The sequence below is a fragment of the Manacus candei genome, unplaced genomic scaffold (assembly GCF_025592945.1).
Source record: "Manacus candei isolate 608988 ecotype Guabito, Panama unplaced genomic scaffold, ASM2559294v1 h1tg000003l, whole genome shotgun sequence".
Classification (NCBI taxonomy): domain Eukaryota; kingdom Metazoa; phylum Chordata; class Aves; order Passeriformes; family Pipridae; genus Manacus; species Manacus candei.
The window spans coordinates 9,191,984-9,210,522 of record NW_026138051.1 but is presented as its reverse complement, the minus strand read 5'-3'; the positions used below and the strand labels follow the sequence as shown (position 1 = coordinate 9,210,522).

Here is an 18,539-nt window from a genome sequence, read left to right as displayed (position 1 = left end):
TCACCTGTCACACATAACAGATATAATGCTGAGGTTAAGGTTTTTCTTAGTGTTAAGGAACTCAGTTTGGTAGCCAATGTGACCCAAACAGCTGTGCAGGACAGGTACTTCTGAACATGGTGCTTTTACTTTATGTATTTTTTAATGCTGCCCTCAAAGTTCACCACTTCAGCATCACTGTGTTGAGTGTACATGACTTTTTCCATCATAACACTTTAGCAGCCAGAATTGATTTTATGATATAAAACCAAAAAATAACTAGTTTTAAAAGACTTAAAATTCAAATAGGTCTTGTCAGAGTTCAAGCATCTAAAGTAGCAACAATTAAGTCTTTATTACCTTCCCAATCACTTTTATGTTTGTCACTCTCAAGTAATTCTGTTGAATTCTCCTTCTTTTCTGGAGTTGCAGGAATACACGCTTCATTTTCCAGCTGTTCCACCTAATGAAGTGCAGTAAGATCTTTTAATTAAAGAATCACGCACAAAGATTTTATTTTATACACATGAACTTTTATGAATACTCAAAACATAGACACAAAAACTCCACCCTGTAATTTACCAACACTGTGGTTAATATACCACTCCAGTTAAGAACTAGACTTGCAGAAATAGACTTAAGCCTCTTTAAAACTGACAGCTAGCTTTTCAAACAACAGGAATGTTTTTACAAATGAAGCATAACCCCCAACTTTTTGGCTAAATAATGAAAACCAAAACTTGCACTTTCTTCAGTTTCCACGATACTAAAGTTTTCCAAGGCTTTTTTGGTTGGTTGGTGCAAAATAGGTGGTTTCCCTTCCTCCAACAGAAGAAGTAAATGAACATGGATAAGAAAGAAAAAAATTTAAAACTATTTAAAATAATAGTTAAAAATTCACATTGATTTCCGTCTGCTGAGCGATTCTTTTCAGGAAAACACTTACCTGGAGGGGTTGCTGATTCTTGTTGGTAAAGCCTTTCTGTTTCCGAGGGTTTATGGCAATCCTGTGCCTGGCTGCTGAGGTGTCCAGGCAGCCGAGGGGACTGGCAGGGGTGGTGAAGTCAACAGGAAGGAAGCTGCTGCCTCGTGAGATGGAGACCCCCAGAGTGGCAGGGGAGGAAGGACTGATGGGCCTGGAGGAAGCTCCAGAAGGTGTCTGTAAAACACAAACACAACGCTCGACATTCTGCTTGGCTTCCCCACAGCTCTGGAACAGTTCCTTTGCTACCTCCTTCCATTTCAGAAGTGTGAAATGGCTGTGTTTCGGGGCATAAAACCTCTTTTTAAAATACTTGCCTAAAGTCATCTTTGCATAGAGATTACTCAGTTCTGTGTGTTCGGCTGTATGTTACACAGAGTGAGAAACACCTGTCTCTTGCTTTCCCACAGTAAGAGCCTCAGCTTGTCTTCTCATTTCTTATCTGAAAACTCGTTTGCAGTACATGCACACACCAGCAGGAGACACTGGTGCCGTTTGTATAGCTGCATTCCCATATCAGTAATGCCACAGTACAGGAATACAGTATTTAAAAAAAGCACAGAAACCACCAAAAGTAGTATGGGTGCTTGTTTATCTCTAAGAAATTTGTCATAGCCACTTTTCTCTTTTAATATCCACTTTCAGGAGAATCAAATGCTTCTGTCCAACAAGTATCCCAGAACCACCTTCCAGACAGGGATGTGGATCTCAGCCTTGCAGCAATGCTGCTCTGGGGAACTAAAGAGCAGTAACCTTAGATTAGGCTATCAAAATAAAGGATTTACACAAGTGTTCATAGAAACCCCCCTAAAGATGCAGTTTGACTGGTTTTGTTACTGTTTTGAAACATAGACCAAACTTTCTGGAACATCTGCAAAATGTCACAGACGTGCCAAACAAGCTTCATTTATAAAGCAAGGTGACACAGCCATTGCACTTGAAGTGCTTTACCTTGTCCAATTTTTTGTTGTGTAACTTTACAGATTCATACTTTGTCAAAGAACTGACTATGCTGTTCAAACAAATCACTTACCACTAGATTTCTGCCTGACTTTATTTCTTATTCAAAACTCAAAGAGGCACATTTTCAGTATCGCTTGCCTCACTCTGGAGTGTTAAAGAATTGTTTCCTGGGATACACTGTACCCAGAATAAATTTTAAAAAGTGAAATGATTGTACTGTCTCCATACAGACACCACACATGCCGTCTCAGGAAAGTTTATTAGCAGGAAAAGTAGCTATTTACCTGTTCATCTTCACTGTCTGTGCCACCTAAACTCAAAGAGCTATGACGCTGAACAGGGTTGGAGGACTGTGGGATAAAATAAGGAAGAGGGTAAGTCCAGGGAAGTATCACACTGAATTATCTGGGACTGGATATCCAGTGCTAATTATGAGAAAACACAAGAGGAAAGATAAAGGAAGGGTCACTGAGTTCCTGCCTTACACAGTAGCTTTCATTTCTTCATTGGGATCAAGCAAAGTAGGGAAGCTTTCTCCTGCTATGAGATATGCCATGAAGGTTGACCCCGAGGCAACATATTTTATAAAATTATTTTGGCTTATTGTTTTAAAATCTTCAAATTTACAAATGCTCGCCTGTTCTCTGCAGCCCAAAATCATTCATTTGCTAATTATGTAGGTCACAAGTGTCTCAGTACTGGTCTACACAAAAGCATGGAACACTGTACCCAGAAAGGGTATTTGTAAGGTCACTTTCTAGGTATCCCTCAGAGTGACAAGTCCACAATCCACCTAGTTAATTTTTTCTGGTTCTGACTGATCCATGCCATCACAATTTATCACAAGCAAGCAAAAAGGTCTTCCCCTTCTCCAGGCAGATTTTCTCTTTTCTGTACAGGTGGTCATCAAGGTGACGTGACAATTATACCTTGTTTGGCGAATCTGTCAGAACTTCACGAAGGGTTGAAATTTCAGGAGGGCTTCTAGGTAAACCATCATCCTCAGAAACAGCACCTGCATCTTCCAGTTTCTTTCCAGTTATAACAAGAGGAGGTGATCCAAGTCTGACATTCTGCTGCAGCTGAAGCTGTGGTTGAAATTTAGAATATAGACTTTCAATGGCATTATTTATAGGGAACATTTTGGACACTTTTAATGCAGTTGCTCCTATTAACAGCAAGAATGATAACAGCAGCCAGGAACAGCTTTGTTTGCAAAGGGATATGGGGATTCTTTTCCAAGATTGCATAAAAGAATGCTCTGGCAGACCCTGACCCAAGAAAAATAAAACAAAGTCTGCAAACTCACAAGCAGCCAGATGTTCCCTCAAACTAAAAATGTTCAGATTTCAGGAAACACCATTACTAAAATTCTTGGCTTAAGTCTATCAGCCTTGTCAAAGCTGGAATAGAAACAAGGCCTGAACAGAAACTTTGTCCTTCAACTGAAAACATCTCTACAGAATATTCCCAAGATAAACATGTAGACTTGGGTTTTTTCCATTTCTTTGCTTATTGGGAAATTCTAGGCCTAATTCTGTGTTTTCTTGCAAGATATGTATTCATTTATATCTCTGTAAATTAGATCTAAATAGCTGCAATTCTTATTCCACAAGATTAATATGCAATGTAATTCCTCAAGATCTAACAGCCACACAGGGTAGCACAATGCCACCCTTTAATGCACCAGTCCTCCAGTTCAAACAGATTTCTAGCCCTTATTGCAATATATGGGCAACACAAGACATATAACACACCTGTGCACTTAATGGGAAGGAAAAGGCAGAAAGTCAATTTTGCTTTGGTGCCTTTGCACAACTTCCTATGTTAGATTTATTAAATTTGTTACATGCAGACAGCAAAGTGGTATGGGGGAAACTCTGAATTTACACTCTGTCTTCTAGTGGTAGAAGTTAATTTAGATTGCTAAGAAAGTAACAGCTTTTATTAGTGCTTGGCTTTTATTCTGACATGAGTCAAGCTCACAGAAAAAGGCTGTCTCTTACAGCTACAAAAATAGTGCTGGCAGTATTACATTACCATGCAGGATGATGGATGGATGAGGAGAGGGCACAGTGGACTGGAGATGGCATGAAAAGAGCTTTTTTCCCCCACAACAAAGTTCTGCCATATATAAACATGATTTCTCCTGCTACTCCTATTGTTGTACAAAAAATGTCTTTGACTATTTTGCAGTCTTAGGGATGAACAAGCCCCTCCGTGCATTTTCAATTACTTACTGTGTGATGCAATTGTGTTTGCAACATGAAGCTCACACTGAGCAAAACAAGAATTTCAGTGGCCTTTGGCTGCTTTATCAATTTGTATTCGGCCCCTGGAAAAATCTTAAACTTTTATCTCAGTGTTCCGAGCTGGGCAGTTACTTAAATGCATTTAATATACCCAACAGTTCATAAGGGAGCTGTCAAGGAGGGTTCAGTATAGCCTTGGAAGAAGGAAATGATCTAGCAGAATACAGTATCCTTTGCTGGCAAAGACCAGAAGAATAATCATATAAATAAAGCTGTCAGAGCACCCTAACATATCCATCATCCCACACATGTACACAGTCACTGGTGGTAGCATGTACAGTGAAAACATCAGAGCCAGAATTGCCAAAAAAAATAACATAAATAATATTTAAAGAATAACAGTGTAAGGGACACACTATAGTATAAATAAATGGCCTTAACCCAAAAGCAGTAGCTGTGAAGTAAAGAATATAAATCCCACTGAAAGAGGACACGCTCAATAAGGAAAGTTTCCAAGAGTCCATGAGTTGGATTCATGTCACTCCAACACTGTGAGATCTGGGCAAGGCTGAAAGCACCAGCACTGCTCAGAGATGCAGCTTCCAAGAGGCAGAATAGATCCAAAAGTAGTAAATCTGTCTTTGGACACTTTAGTCAGCAAAATCTTAAGGCACACAGCAAAGGAATCAAGAAACAGATTTTCCTAGGAGACAGCTCACACAAAGCAGCACCATGAATGAGGGGATGATGTTCTCACCTGCAAAGTTTTCACTCTTCCAGGTATGTTTTCCTGAGACAACACATCACCTGCCACATTTCCTGGTGCAGATTCAAAAATGAAGACACTGTCATGGGACAAGGCTTTGTTTCCCATGCTTCCTTTGGGCCTGGGAAGGAAGGAAGAGTGGTCAGTGCACTGGGTACCTTCCCCACACTATTTCACCAGGGCAGAAGGATCATAAAGAGTTCCAGGGCAGGATGCATCTCACTTAACTTCAGATTTGTGCATGTTAGTTGTTTAAGGTAGTCACTGCTAGCTTTTTTTATACTCAGAAGGGAGGAGAAACACTTTTTAGGATGATGGTTGAATGCAGATGTCTGTTTTCAGACTACTCAGCATCTGCACTGAACACACAGATCAGTCTGTGTAAACTAGAGAGGGAGCCCAGGGTGATTAGTCTGATGTTGGGATTTAGGTGGCTGCACACCACCCTGAGAAATGTCTACAGTGCAGAGGGGGGCAACAGAAATCCCCTGCCCTCCTTGGGTGGTAATGGGCCAAGCATGAGACATTCAGGATATGACCTTTGCATCCTGGTGTGTGTCATACCTGCCGAAGGTAGGGGATTATTTTTCCGCTTCTCCCAAATGTGGGCAGAAAATTAAATTTTGTTACATTAACAAACTTGATTCAAATCCTCTCATGTCCAGCAATAAAACCGGTTGTGTTCACCTGTATCTGGAACATCTCCAGATCCCAAACATATTAAAAAATGTAGGTGGGACAAATGTCCATGACCATATTTACACACCTATCCGTGGCCAAGTTAAAGTACCCAGGTAAGATATTCCTGCTCTGTTTCTGTGCTCACTGGGTGTTCAGCCCAGTGAAGCAATGATGAGTTCCCACAACAACTGTTAACTGAGTTGTAACAAGTGATATTGATTTGGTTTGAGCTATTAAGTTGGCCAGGGAAAATTTTGCCCTTGGCTGGCACAACAAGGAAGACTTCATATCATTTATTCACCAAGTTCCACTATCATAGGCAAGCACTGTCTGTACATTACTTTGTTCAGAAGACCATAAGGATGGCCTCTACCAGGATTTCATCCCAGTTTTTAACTAATATTCTCTCATCGTAGGCCATGAGATCACTAACTCAAGTTACAAGGATTCCTTGGCTCAGGAAATGCTCACTGCCTCTGGAAGTTTGATTCTGGGTAACACAGGATGATTAGGAACACAGCTCTGACAAGAAAAATCCAGGATGTCAAAACTCTTCTGCAAGAAAATCAAATATTTCTCTGTTATTTGCCCAACCACAGATTCTCTATTTAGAAGAAAACCCTGAAGGACTGTGAACTTTCATAAAGTAAATACACCATGCAAAAACACCCCAAAAATTACTCTTTTTCCTCCCACATCTTCCTTCTTTACATCTCCAGAGACATCTCCTTTAGCTGCTTGACTAACCCTCCTGTTGCCACAAAGGTATAGTCAATCAGTTTACAGTTATATCGAGTCTCACAGTAGGGCAAAATAATTTTGCTCCATGTTTACATTGCGTCAAAGGCAATCTGAGCTCTTTCTCTCACAGCACAGGTCAGAGTTTGTGCTTCCTCCCATTATAAGTGATGGTTAATGTCTGTGTTAGTCTACAGGACAGCAGTCCCACACACAGGCAAGGCACTTGCCTTACTTCATGATTAGAGTTAATGAAGCCATCCCATCCTTTTGTGTGCTTGATTTTATAGTCCTTTTCAGCATGAAAGATACTCCATACGGGCAAGACATAATTTTACTGCATTCAGAAAAACAGTCATGCAACTTTTATTTACTGTAATGTATAATCATTATTACTTAGCATATTCTATTTACTGCAAAGAATGCATGTGCATTAGAATGTAATAACTTTTCCAATTGGGGATTTCCTCGCTTCCTTTACTTGGAATTCCTTAGCAATCAGAGCTAAGGTTTCCTTGTTCTTTAGACTGCCAGTTCAAGATCTGTTTCTCTTTTCCTCTCTCTGCATGTGTATCATATGTGTTTGCAAGAGAATTACTGTATTTTCTTCTGGCAGTCACAAAAAGAGCATTAGATTAAACATAGAATTAACTGCAGCTTTAGTACAGATGAGTCGCTTATGTGCAAATCTGCATTCCTGTGTAATTCCAGGCAGTGTATTTATATTTGCACTGATGCTAAAGATGCACTACCTAAAGCCCAGATGTTTTAAACACTGTATCTCCACACTGATTTCCTCATACAAATGCTAGATTCATTCACGTGCATCAACATTTGAGCTGCCATGACTGAGGAAACGATGGGACTCTGCAGGTAGCAGGAAAGCAGCTCCTAAACCTATCGTGGCCTATGCTGTCTTCCCTTTCTTGTTGCTGCAACCCCACTCCTTTTATTAGTGTTTGAAGTAGGAGGATGAAAAGTGGTGGTAATTGGTGAGTGATCTCTCCCTGTCCGTATCTTGACCCACAAGCCTTTAACTATATTTTCTCTCCTGTGTCCAGCTGAGGAGGAGAGTGACAGAGCAGATTTGGTGGGCACCTGGTTTTAAAACAACGCTTAAAAAAAAAAGAAAGAAAAAAAGAAAAACAGTGCTTCTGCCTCAAGAACAAGCAAAGAGCAGCATTGTTCTAGAACTGGGTTTTATAGTCTGCATGCCAGAAATTGCAAAGCTCAGGGTCCTGCTATAAACCCTCCACAAGCTGTATTTCCACTGGCTTTCAGGATCAGGTTTTCCATAGGATTACATAGTTCAGTCTCTTTAGGTACTTATAAAGTGTGCTTATGCCATGCACAGTCTGGATATAATAGGGTTTTCGAGTAGCATAAACATATCCCTAAGTTTTTCTGATAGTCCATCTAATCCTATCTGTAAGGGAAAAAAGCAGAAGGGTTTTACTCATTTCCTGATCTCTGATCTTGCAAAACAGTTCATAATCACTGGAGGATAGCACTGAGGTAAACAGCAATTGGACTTCAAATACTTGGTTAAGGGCAAGAGAAAGAGTTTGCACCGACTGTGCCTCTGGAGCAGACAGCTGCCTCCTATGGGCTGATGGGGTAAGCTCAGCTGTCTCTAAACTTTTTGGACTGGGCTGAGTCAGTCTAATTCCCCTTACCCCAGGAGACTGGTTGTGTGGTCACTTACTCTGTTGCTGTTATGCTAACAAACAAAACAAGGAGATTGTTGTTTCATTCCCAGATCATTTTCATGATACAGTTGCATAAACAAAACCGAATGAGTGGGGAAAGGTGGGGCAAGGAGGAGCCAGTACCCATGAGAAAGTAACATCTGTAAGTTTTCCACCAGAAGAAATGCTCCACCCAATCCTCTATTTGATGATACAAAGCATCTGGCAGCAGTGCTGATTTCAGTCATGTCCCACTCTAGTCACCTGTTCGTGCCCTCTGCCAGTGTCACATCCATCCAGTGCTCCCTCCAACAAAACACTGTAAACCATTGGACGTGGCCAGTGTTTTGTCACACTTTGTTAGTCTGCAGCTCCACAACCCGAAGTGTAGAATAATCCAAAGAGAGGCCTAGTTTAGTGGCTAACAAGGGAGGATGAAGAGGGTGGGGGAGCTGGAAAACAGCCAAATTTACAGGTTACCCGATAGTGTTCCATGACATGCCTGGCAAGAGACACGACCATGCTCAGAGGGTTGTCCCAGCTCAGATTCAGTCAGAGATTTGCAATGTAAGTGTTGTGTAGTTTGGTGGTCTAACATCAGTGAAGCAGTGTTAGCAGTGCAAGCTGATAGCTTGTACAACACCGACTGAAAAAAGGACAAGGGTTTGAGCTAACATCACTCAGGGGTCTGACAACTGCTCTGGACACACCTTATGGACTTGTAAACCTCACTCACATGCCCAGCCCTCTGGGGGTGGTGACACAAAACCAGGGGCCTTCAGTCTTTATCTATGCCTAAATGGCTAGGTAAGAAAGTTAAAGAAGCAATCACATGCTAATAATATACCAGAAATACTTCTTTCTCTTTACTGCAGCCATGATAGAGGGCACTGATGCTAAAAAAGCCACTCCACACGTGTTCTCTGTATTAACACTACTCAAACATCATCCTCTTGAAAAGCTGCTGCTGATCAGGCCTTCCAAGACAGATTTCAAACACTAAAACCAATCAAAACAATCTGGGCTATCTGCAGTTCTAGACTAAGAGGCTGGATCACCCCTGGCTGCCCTCCCCCTCCTCTCCAGTCTGACTTTTCAAGCACTAGCAAAGAAAGAGGAAATTCCTGGAATTCCTTCATCAGCATTAGGCCTTGTTTTGCACAAACTTGGACAGAGGTTGCTCCTAAGGGGCCAGCTCATGCTTTCATCCCACTGCTGTGCGAGGCCTGCTTTTATTTATTTATTTTCCTTCCTTGCCAGCTTACCCAGCCTCCTTCGGTGAGTGAAGTGCAGTAGCGTTGAGCACAGCGATGCTGACATCGCTGCTGGACTGGCAAGGTTTTAAATTACTTTCCCCCCTGGGAGGTGGAGGCTCTTTCCTTTTCTTCTTGGAAAAGAAGTTCTTGAAAGTCTGAAATTTGGATTTTTTCTTTCCTGCAAGATGAGAAAAATGAAAATTTATGAAAGTTGGTGGTATTGCTTAGCTTGGAGAATGTTGTCTCTTAAATTCTGGAGCAAGCCTTAAAGCTAAGGCAGCCCATTCAGTTTTAGTCAGCTCCTTTTAAATTATTCAGTGCTAGAGTCCAGTGAAAGGTGAAGCTGCAGTTCTTACATCTGCTGCCTCTAAAGCAACACTGGCATTAAGCTGACAATAGTGGTGCCTACTTAGGTTCTAGTTTATGCAAAAATACCCCTTATATAGAGAATGTATCTACCTGCAACTGAACACCAATCATAATTGCTGTATTTTTACTAAAAAATTGCTGTCAATGTCTTTAGCTCTTAATGTTCTTTACTTAGCTTAGTTTAGTTCTGCTTTCTCTTTACTCAGTGCAGTAAGGAGACAACACCCGTAGGACATTCAAATTTGCCAAAAAGATTGAAACTGACAAAATAATTTATAAACTCTAAAACCAAAATATCTGTTTCCACATTAAGCCACTGTCCCAGAATAAAAGCAAGTCCTTCAAGGACAGTGGAGCAAACTTAAATTAAGACATTGCCCTGCAGGACACAAAAGTCCCAAACACAGCAGCACTAAGAACACAAATAGAAAACTGTTAATCTGGTTTCAAATTTTCCATTGTCTAAACAAAAATAAAAAAATAACAAAATAAACCATATGAAGTTTCACTGACATTTCCTTTTCAATAATCTAAGATACTTTAACATTCTTAAATCTACTTTCTTTCAGCACACAAGTACTGCATTTTGTCACTGACCCTTACATTGAGGGGTCACTTTGGAGTGGTTGGGGCCAAACTATTGTACTAAGACCCCCGTGATTGACTAAAATACATAGGCAGAGCAATAACATCATTGCAGATCCGAGCCAAGTTCTTCGTTCAATAATACTTTACAGCAGTTGGCATAATAAATGCCCACAGCTGGAGGATTCCTTCATAAGCAAGGCATTATTTCAACACAATTATTGTCTTCTCCCAGTAATGATTTAGTCGCCGATGCTCTGTCTCAGCGTGTGCCCTGTACGTGTAGGGACCTCTGCCAATGGGCCTTATCTGGGCTGAAACTGTGCCACTGCACAGCTGCATCAGACAGTGGCCACTTTGAGAAATAAACAATGATACTGAGGTCTACTCACCCTGTCTCCTCCCTGCTCTCCAGACCAGTGCCAGCACCAGACGTCAGAACACACAGGACACTGTTGCACTGTCCGGCGTGGACTGGCGACACGGCAGAGCAGCAGCAGCCAGCAGAGACCTGCACGTTGCTTTCCAAGGGACTGGGGCTGTCTCTGAGACCAAACTATCTTTCAAACTATCTGGAACAAACCTGTCACTGGAGTCCCACTCATCTGAATAATAATGGGATGTGGTGCTCTTACGGAGGGTTTGCCAGTGGAAGGCCCTTCCATCTTCCGTGGCTGCTCATCAGTGAATGAGACAGTCACAGCAAACATACAGGTCATATTGCCTGGATCACACTACAGAGCTGATCTCAAGGCTTTTGGATTTGTTAAGGCTCTCATGGGTCTCAGTGAGCTCCATGCTGCACCCATAGCAAGAACTGGTAAGAGAAGAGAAGTCACACAGCAAGAATAGACCACAAAGCCTCTCAAAGAAAACAAGCATGTTGAGGGCGCTTTAGAGAGTCTTCAGAAACACCTCCTGACCATTCCTGCCTTTCATATCAGGAATTAAGACAATGTGCATGGTATTCTTCCAGGAAACTTGTCAAAGCTGATCTGGTTTATTTTAGATAGGCAAAACAAAAGTTTAAAAAGTTTCATGAAAGCAGTTCCTCAAAACTATCAATTCAGCAATGTCTGCTAACACAGTCCAATGACTCAAAGAACAAGATGGCAAACTTTGATACAGGCAAAGAGCTCTGCAACTCAAAAGCTGTCTAAATGAGAAACAAGGACATTGTCACGTACACTGGTCAGATGACAGTGGTACAGACAGAAAGCAAGTTGGATTTTAGTGCAAGTATTACTGAGCTTAATTAGGTGCTGGTATTTCCAGAGACCCAGAGGAGTGTTAACAAAGCAAACCAAAAAACCACAACACAATAACAAAAAAGAAGTGAATCCATGGACATTTAAGAGAAACAGACATAAGTCTTACCACAAAGGCTAACATTGCCAAACACTACTCCAAATACTTGTCTAGATCAGAAGTGGTGCTAACTTTAAAGTGGAGCCCATGGAAAGGATTTGCAAAAACCGCCAAGGAGCAAACCTCAGCTGGCATGGGACAAGGTTTGGGTATCATTGTGCAACAGAGAGTCCTCTGATGCAGACACATCAGTTACTTCAGTGCCTTCTCTAAGCCTCTAATTTATGTGATGTGCAGGGTACACCCCCTCCAGCAAGAACTCCTCTTCAACCACACTCTGCTCAGCCCCAAGCCTTCAGCTGTCTCAGATGAGTGAGAAATCAGTAAGTTTCCCTGGAGTTCCAGAGACTGGCGCTTGCCATACTATTACATTAAAAAAAAAAGATAAAATCACTACTAGACACTTAGTGCTGGATGAAAACTGTGGGGCTGCTCTGTGTGAGAGCATTTGGCACAAAAGGCACGGTTCAGAAGGACAGCACCCATATTTGCTTCCTGCTGTGAACAGCTGTGCACTGGTTTTGCACACCATTAAAAGGATGCCACATTTAAGTAACAATTCAGTGCACTGTGAAGTAGCTCGATATATCACTGAATTGGTAGAGTGCTCTCTGATACTTGAACTAATAATATAGAGAGGATCTTATTACTTAAGATGGAAAAATTTCATTGCATAACAAAAATCCAAGCCCAGACAACTACATCTATTTCCCCTTCACCCACTGATGAACAATGACTCATGATTTTTGAATTCTTATGGTTACTCATCTTAAATTTCATGGCATTAAAAATAAAATATTAAATTTAAAGGTTACTGCCCTAAAAAGGAAAAGCCTTCCCAAATATTAATTGCTTATGTTAACTATGATTTAGTCAACTATAACAGAAAAGGAGCAGGAATAACCATTTTGCTTTCTCTGTAAAGTTTGTATATTCTGTATTTTTTACTGGTTTTGTACTGCCTATTTCATTGTGTCTTCTGTGCACAGAGAATTAACACATGACTTTCTGCTCTTTGAATCATTCTTTCCTATAAGAGGATAGAAAAGATAGATGCTTCTTCCAGTGCCAAACTGAGACTGTAAAAAGCATAAGAAGCATCTGATTTGGGAGTTCAATGATCATATTTAAATTAAACAGTTAATTCAGGGATCTTCTATGGTCTCTGACTTCCTAAGGTGTGGTCAGGATAGATTTTCTATGTTCTTTTTCCCCTCAAATTCAAGGACTGGATACTCTCAACAATAAAAACACATGAAAACAAAAAACCTAATCCATAGACAAAATTCTCAGAAAATACCATTATTCTAACTCCATTAAAAAATACCTGATATTGCCAGACAGGCATTAAAATCATGGAATTCAGCAAGGGTAACATTGGACGCTGACAGGTTTTGGTCAGTGACCTGGTTACTGCCATCAAGAAGGAGCAGCATGCACTGGAAGCCCTCTGCTACTAGTCCGAGAATAAGGCAGACCTCAAGAAATCAATTTAATTGACAAGACTGCAAAGGCTGAGGATTTTAGCCTCCTGGAACCTTTAGATCACAAACCAATTAAAGTTATAAAGAGGTGAGGCAATCCTTCATTATACTGGAAGTAAACAAAAGATCCTCAAATGGTTTTATCCAGATCCAGTCAAGTGTCTCTTGAATACCTTGGCAATAGAGCAGCAGCCTTTAAGTATTTCACGTTTTTGTTCATTTAGAGACAGAAATATTCCTGGTGGTTTTAGAGTCAGCACTTCAGATCATGAGCCATCTCCTGCTTTCCCTGTCACCCACTTCATAATTTGATCCATTTTGTGAATCTTCTAGTGAACCTGAGTACAAAATTTTCATTCATGGGTTTCACACAAGCTCACCAGTTTGACAGGATAGCACTAGACTGTGTGACAAACTAGATTACAAATTTAAGAAGCCAGCCGTTGCTGAGCATCCATCATTACACTTTTTTCACCTCTCTCCATCTGCCATGCAGAGTTCAACTAACAGTCACTTTGCCATTTGCTTCTCTCTTCTAATAATATTTTGATGGTGGCAAATATTAGGGGGTACTAATACAGCTGCCACAGACAGAAGTTGGCTAACAGGCTCAGCTCCCACCTCTGCAGGATCTACCAAAGCAGGCAACACAATCAGCTCTTCAAGTTCTAACATCCTGCTTTTAAAAATCCAATTCAGAACCAAAAAGAATATTCTCCATCAGGATATGTTGCTCCATTATCGCACATTAAAAAACCTTTCCCACAATACTGACAATGGACAAAGCCATATAGAGATTTTTTACACAACAAAAAACAAAACAACACTGCAAAATTACTCACTACAGACCCCTTTGCCTGAAGAAAATAAATTTTGACTTCCAAATTGACTATACATTCTGAGAACAACAGCTTACCTGTGCACTCTTCAACTGTGTCTCCTGATTCAGGTGACTGTGTGACCTCTGTGGGTCCCGTAGCCATGATATAGTCACTGAAATAGAAATAAAAGCTCCAGTTAAATTTTAGTCCATTGCCCCAGTAGAATATGGTCCCAGCCCACATAAAGAAAGAACATGGCTGGATTCTTTCTGAGACCACATGCCCAAATGGTTATCACAAACATGGCTTGCACACTTTTTTGTACGTTGGCCACAGAGCTTTTCCTCATTTTTCAGTAACAGTTATTTCTCCAGCCACAACTAACAAACCAGTCTAATTATTGCCAGTACCTCTCTCTTTTTAGGAGACCAGAATCAAAGTTTGCTTTCATGAAAGATGTCACTACACTTGCTCACCAAACACTGTAACGCTTCCCAGTCTTAGAATAATGAACCTTCACTAGAGAGTGACAGCTCCATGCTACTGGAAAAAATGTAAGTAAGTGCTCTGCTGCCCAGGGTTCATGTTTAACAGTGTCCTCACAGCAGGCACCAGGCTAGTCTGTCAGCATTATTAAAACCAGTTAAGCATCAGCACTGAAACATCATTCTGGGCTATGCTACATTTGTGGAAACCAATAGATCAAATTATTTTGGATACAGTGCAATCAGCTTTTAGCCACAAGCTCTGAAACCTTATCGCCAGCAGGGCTATTGATCAACCAAATTAGCTGATGGCATCATCTTCCTCCCTGATGAAAACAAAAGTTCAGCCTAGTTTTAAGATCATTCAATGTTAACTGGCTCCACTTTGTATTTTCCAAGACTCCTAAATGAGTGTCTGTCAGAGACAAAGGAATGAAGCAGCAGTCCAGAGAGTTACAGTACAAATGTCAAGCAACAATGGAAATGTGACAGTTTAGCAGGGCAGCTCATAAATACTGTCCTTTGTTATGGAAGATATCTAGGTGGTACTTTTATATCATTAGCTGTTCCAATATACTGTGTCAGGACTTGAAGAGTAAGAAATCTTTACAAACAAATGAAATTACCCAGAAACAAATCCTGCTTCCTCTTCTGCACAGATCTCATCTAAATATTTTCCGCCTCAAAGTAGTGTAACAATATTGCCAAGTCAAGTACCTCAACAGCAAGCAAGACTGTGATTCTGTACTGCTTTGGCCAATCACTAAACTATTTTATTTCTTCTGTATCACCCACATATTCTATAATTGGTTATGCCCAAAAGCACTGGGACTTTCCTATGAGCCCACACTCTCAGATAACCTTAAGGTGCACAAACTCAGAGGGAGAGGTGATGGGACTGTCTGAAAAAAGAAAAGTGCAGCCCATGGAAGTAAAACAGAAAGGGCTCCTGCAGAAAGAGGCTGTGGAACAAGTTTTCCCTGTGTGAGCCACGCAGGAATGCAATCTGCCACGCTGCTGAACTCTGAGTGGGAAAGGGGGAGATACAAAGGAGAGGCAAAGTGCAGTCTAATATCACCTGCTAGCACTGAACACAGGAGAGCATCAACACACCATAGCTCCAAATAATCTCACCCCAACTTGCTAAAAGGTAATGAAAAAGCCATTGCAGCAACCAGGACTGATTATACCTTTCCTAATATAGACACACTGAAGTTGTTTTTGAAACAGTTATTAGACAATATTGAGAAGCAACAAAAAAATAAGACTTCTAAGATTTTCTCCTTTTGGATGACCATAACCATTCAGCTCTCATCCCTTTTCCCCCATGTCTCATCATCTACCCATAAAAAAGTTTGCATTTCCTGCATATTTTCATTAAAGCAATCATCAGTAGATTTTCTCATAGACTCTTTCTCTGTATTAAAAAGAAATTTTGTTCCAATTTTCCCTCTCAACTTTATACACCATGCATATTGCATTAGATTTTTCTTGAGGGAAAGGGAAATGCATTTGAAATAAAACGCCAAGAAAGAATTCAACAAATTTACAAGAACAAACTGGCAAGTGTCCAGACTTGAGCTTTTTTTCACAGAATGTGTGTGAACCTGGAATTTGGTTCATTTAGACCTCTAACTCCTGCTTTACCCATCTTCAATTAAACCAAAGCAAGAGAAAATTGCTGCTTTCAGATCCAGCTTTGTTTGCACCAGTTCAACATTTATTTAAATCACTCGATCATCTCAGCTGCTCACTCAGAATTCTTCCAGGCATTGGAGATATTTTGACTGCAGTGTTTATTGTAACTGCAAGCATATATTTCCAAATGGTATATCTTTTAGACAAGTAGAATTGTAACTGCAAAGCAGTTCAGCTCTGGGGCGGTTTCTTAAGTCAAATCAGCTCCAGCATTAACTCGATTTTATAGTTCTCTGGGGCACATGGAGCTCAAGTGTCAATTACAAGGGTGCCCCATGTAGGACCTAATGGTTTGGTGCCTTTCTATACCTCCTCACAGTATCATCTTTTTTCCAGTGAACTGAACATCACAGATTTTCCCAAGCTTTAAGTTAGCAAGTATTCAAATTAAAAGAGGAAACCATATATTTAAGTGGAAGTTCCATCATTAAAAACATACCTGGAGGAAAGTTAGCAATTAGATGACACATAGACTTCCAATTTCTGGTGGCAGTGAGTTGCACTTTACAGAGAACAGCTAGCAAATGTTCTGAGCCACAGACCCTACCCTGGGGGTCAATGTAATGGAGTAAAAGAGGACAAAACCCCATCAATACAAATACATGTGAGTGCACAGGCATTAAACAATTGAACCTCCAGACATTCACCACTTCCAGGCCTTAATGACAGCAGACAGATGCAGTGTCAGGATGTATCAATACCATGTACATCAGTTCAATCCAGCTGGCACCCTGTGAGCGCTCCCAGAGCATTACACCATTAGAGACAAAGTTTTAAAGAAATCCTGTATGTGTATTGATTTTTTGATAAAAATAGCAGGTTAAATAGATGGCCTTTTAGAGCAGTATTTCTGGTACCCTTCAGGTGCTACAGGACATCTGGGAGAAGGAGCTTGCAGAGGGATGGAGGAAACTGTCTCCTCAGTGCAACAGATATGGCCAGACAAGATAGTAGAGTTGTCAAGTCACACCTACCAATTGCTTCTCACTAGAACTGGAAGAGTGGACACATTTCCCCATTCTACAACTTTCTAACCATGTTCTTAATCCTCTGTCTAACAGCATTTGCTATGCCTGTTATGTGCACAGGCCTCTTGCTGAAGAGGTAAAAGCCAAACAAGATGCTGAATCTCTTGCCCTCAAAAGCCAGACTTGGCCCTGTTCAGTAAGTCCACTGCATCAATTGCTGCACAGGGCCATGGAAAAGGCTGAAAACTTACTGAAAGCACAGTATTTGCCTCTCCTTGCACAGGGTGATGGGCTGGATTACCACAACTATGAATTAATTAATTACTTGCAAACAGTGGCTTCCTATACAGATACAATCACAAAAATAAAACTGACATTATTGGACCTTATTTGCATTGCTATGGTGTACTTTAAAGCAATAAAACTCATACAAAGTTGAAGGGCTTGCTGTACTTTCAAAGCAGACAACAGGACTTTGTTAGCAATCATCACTACCCTTGCTTGGTTTGATGGTTTAGATCTAGGCTCCCTGCTATCCCATACAAAATTCCCATTGATAACCCTACCGTGTTGCATTCACTTGGAGCTCTTCGACTCATTACAGGAACTAATGAGCCTGAAGAGAAAAAAGAAATCTCCAGGAACAGGAGAAATGTCCTTGTCTCCCCCTTGCAAACCGAGGCAACTGGACAAATATTTGGAGTGCTCTATAGGAGGGCAGTGATAGGGCAAAAGAATAAAGTTTCAGGATGGTGTTCTGACCACTCGCTTTTCCCAGTTGAACACATGACTTAACATGTACATGGGGGGTAGGAAAATGCTAAATGAAGGAAAGACAATTCCCTTTCACTGCTTGGTTTGTGTATTTAATGCCTCCTGGGAAGTTAACATTATACAGGACTCAAGTTTCCTGCATTTAACAAAGGCCCAAGACAAATGCTTTCTGCTCAGCCTCAGAAAAGGGACACAGCCTCCTTGCTGTCTCTCCAAGGGAGCAGGAAACTTGGAGACTGCACAGCAAGCAAGCTCCTACCCCACCTTTAGTGTTTCTTCAGCTTCAGTCCCATGGTTCTGTATAAGCATTCCGGAAGGCCTTATGACAGAGAGATCAAAGGAGATTCTGAGCCCTGAACAGCCTCTTTCCTATTAAATAAATGCTTGAAGAAATAAAGACTCAAGAAGAGTCTTTATTTACAGAGGCACTGTATTCAGTTAGCATCTTCATAGCCTACAGAAGACAGACAATGGCAAGCAGCCAAGACAAAGAGGTGAAATTTTTGCCTGGAGCTATTAAAGACCAATTTCCTTCATGCTACAAAAATTATTTGAAATCAAGCTTATGCTCCAGATTTCAGGACACACACGTTTCACAGCAAGATGGATCAGCACAGGGAAATGCATGCCCCCATCTGGTCCTCTAGGCCACCACCCTGCAGCCAGTCTCCCTCAGAACATA

General features: G+C 40.9%; 1 protein-coding gene across 11 annotated transcripts in view; it reads right to left on the bottom strand.

The window, feature by feature from the left end:
- The window catches only part of KIAA1210 (KIAA1210 ortholog), a 52,223-nt gene that overhangs the window by 9,620 nt on the left and 24,064 nt on the right, over positions 1-18,539 (bottom strand). For 7 of the 11 annotated variants that reach the window (XM_051783895.1, XM_051783877.1, XM_051783949.1 and 4 more), the window contains 7 exons: positions 14,028-14,104; positions 9,315-9,483; positions 4,934-5,063; positions 2,854-3,012; positions 2,209-2,274; positions 926-1,138; positions 340-442 (listed from right to left, as the gene is read on the bottom strand). In XM_051783895.1, coding sequence (XP_051639855.1) covers positions 340-442; positions 926-1,138; positions 2,209-2,274; positions 2,854-3,012; positions 4,934-5,063; positions 9,315-9,483; positions 14,028-14,094 — 907 coding nt within the window. In that variant the 5' untranslated portion in view covers positions 14,095-14,104. The other 4 variants (XM_051783939.1, XM_051783910.1, XM_051783918.1 and 1 more) reach the window with 4 other exon arrangements.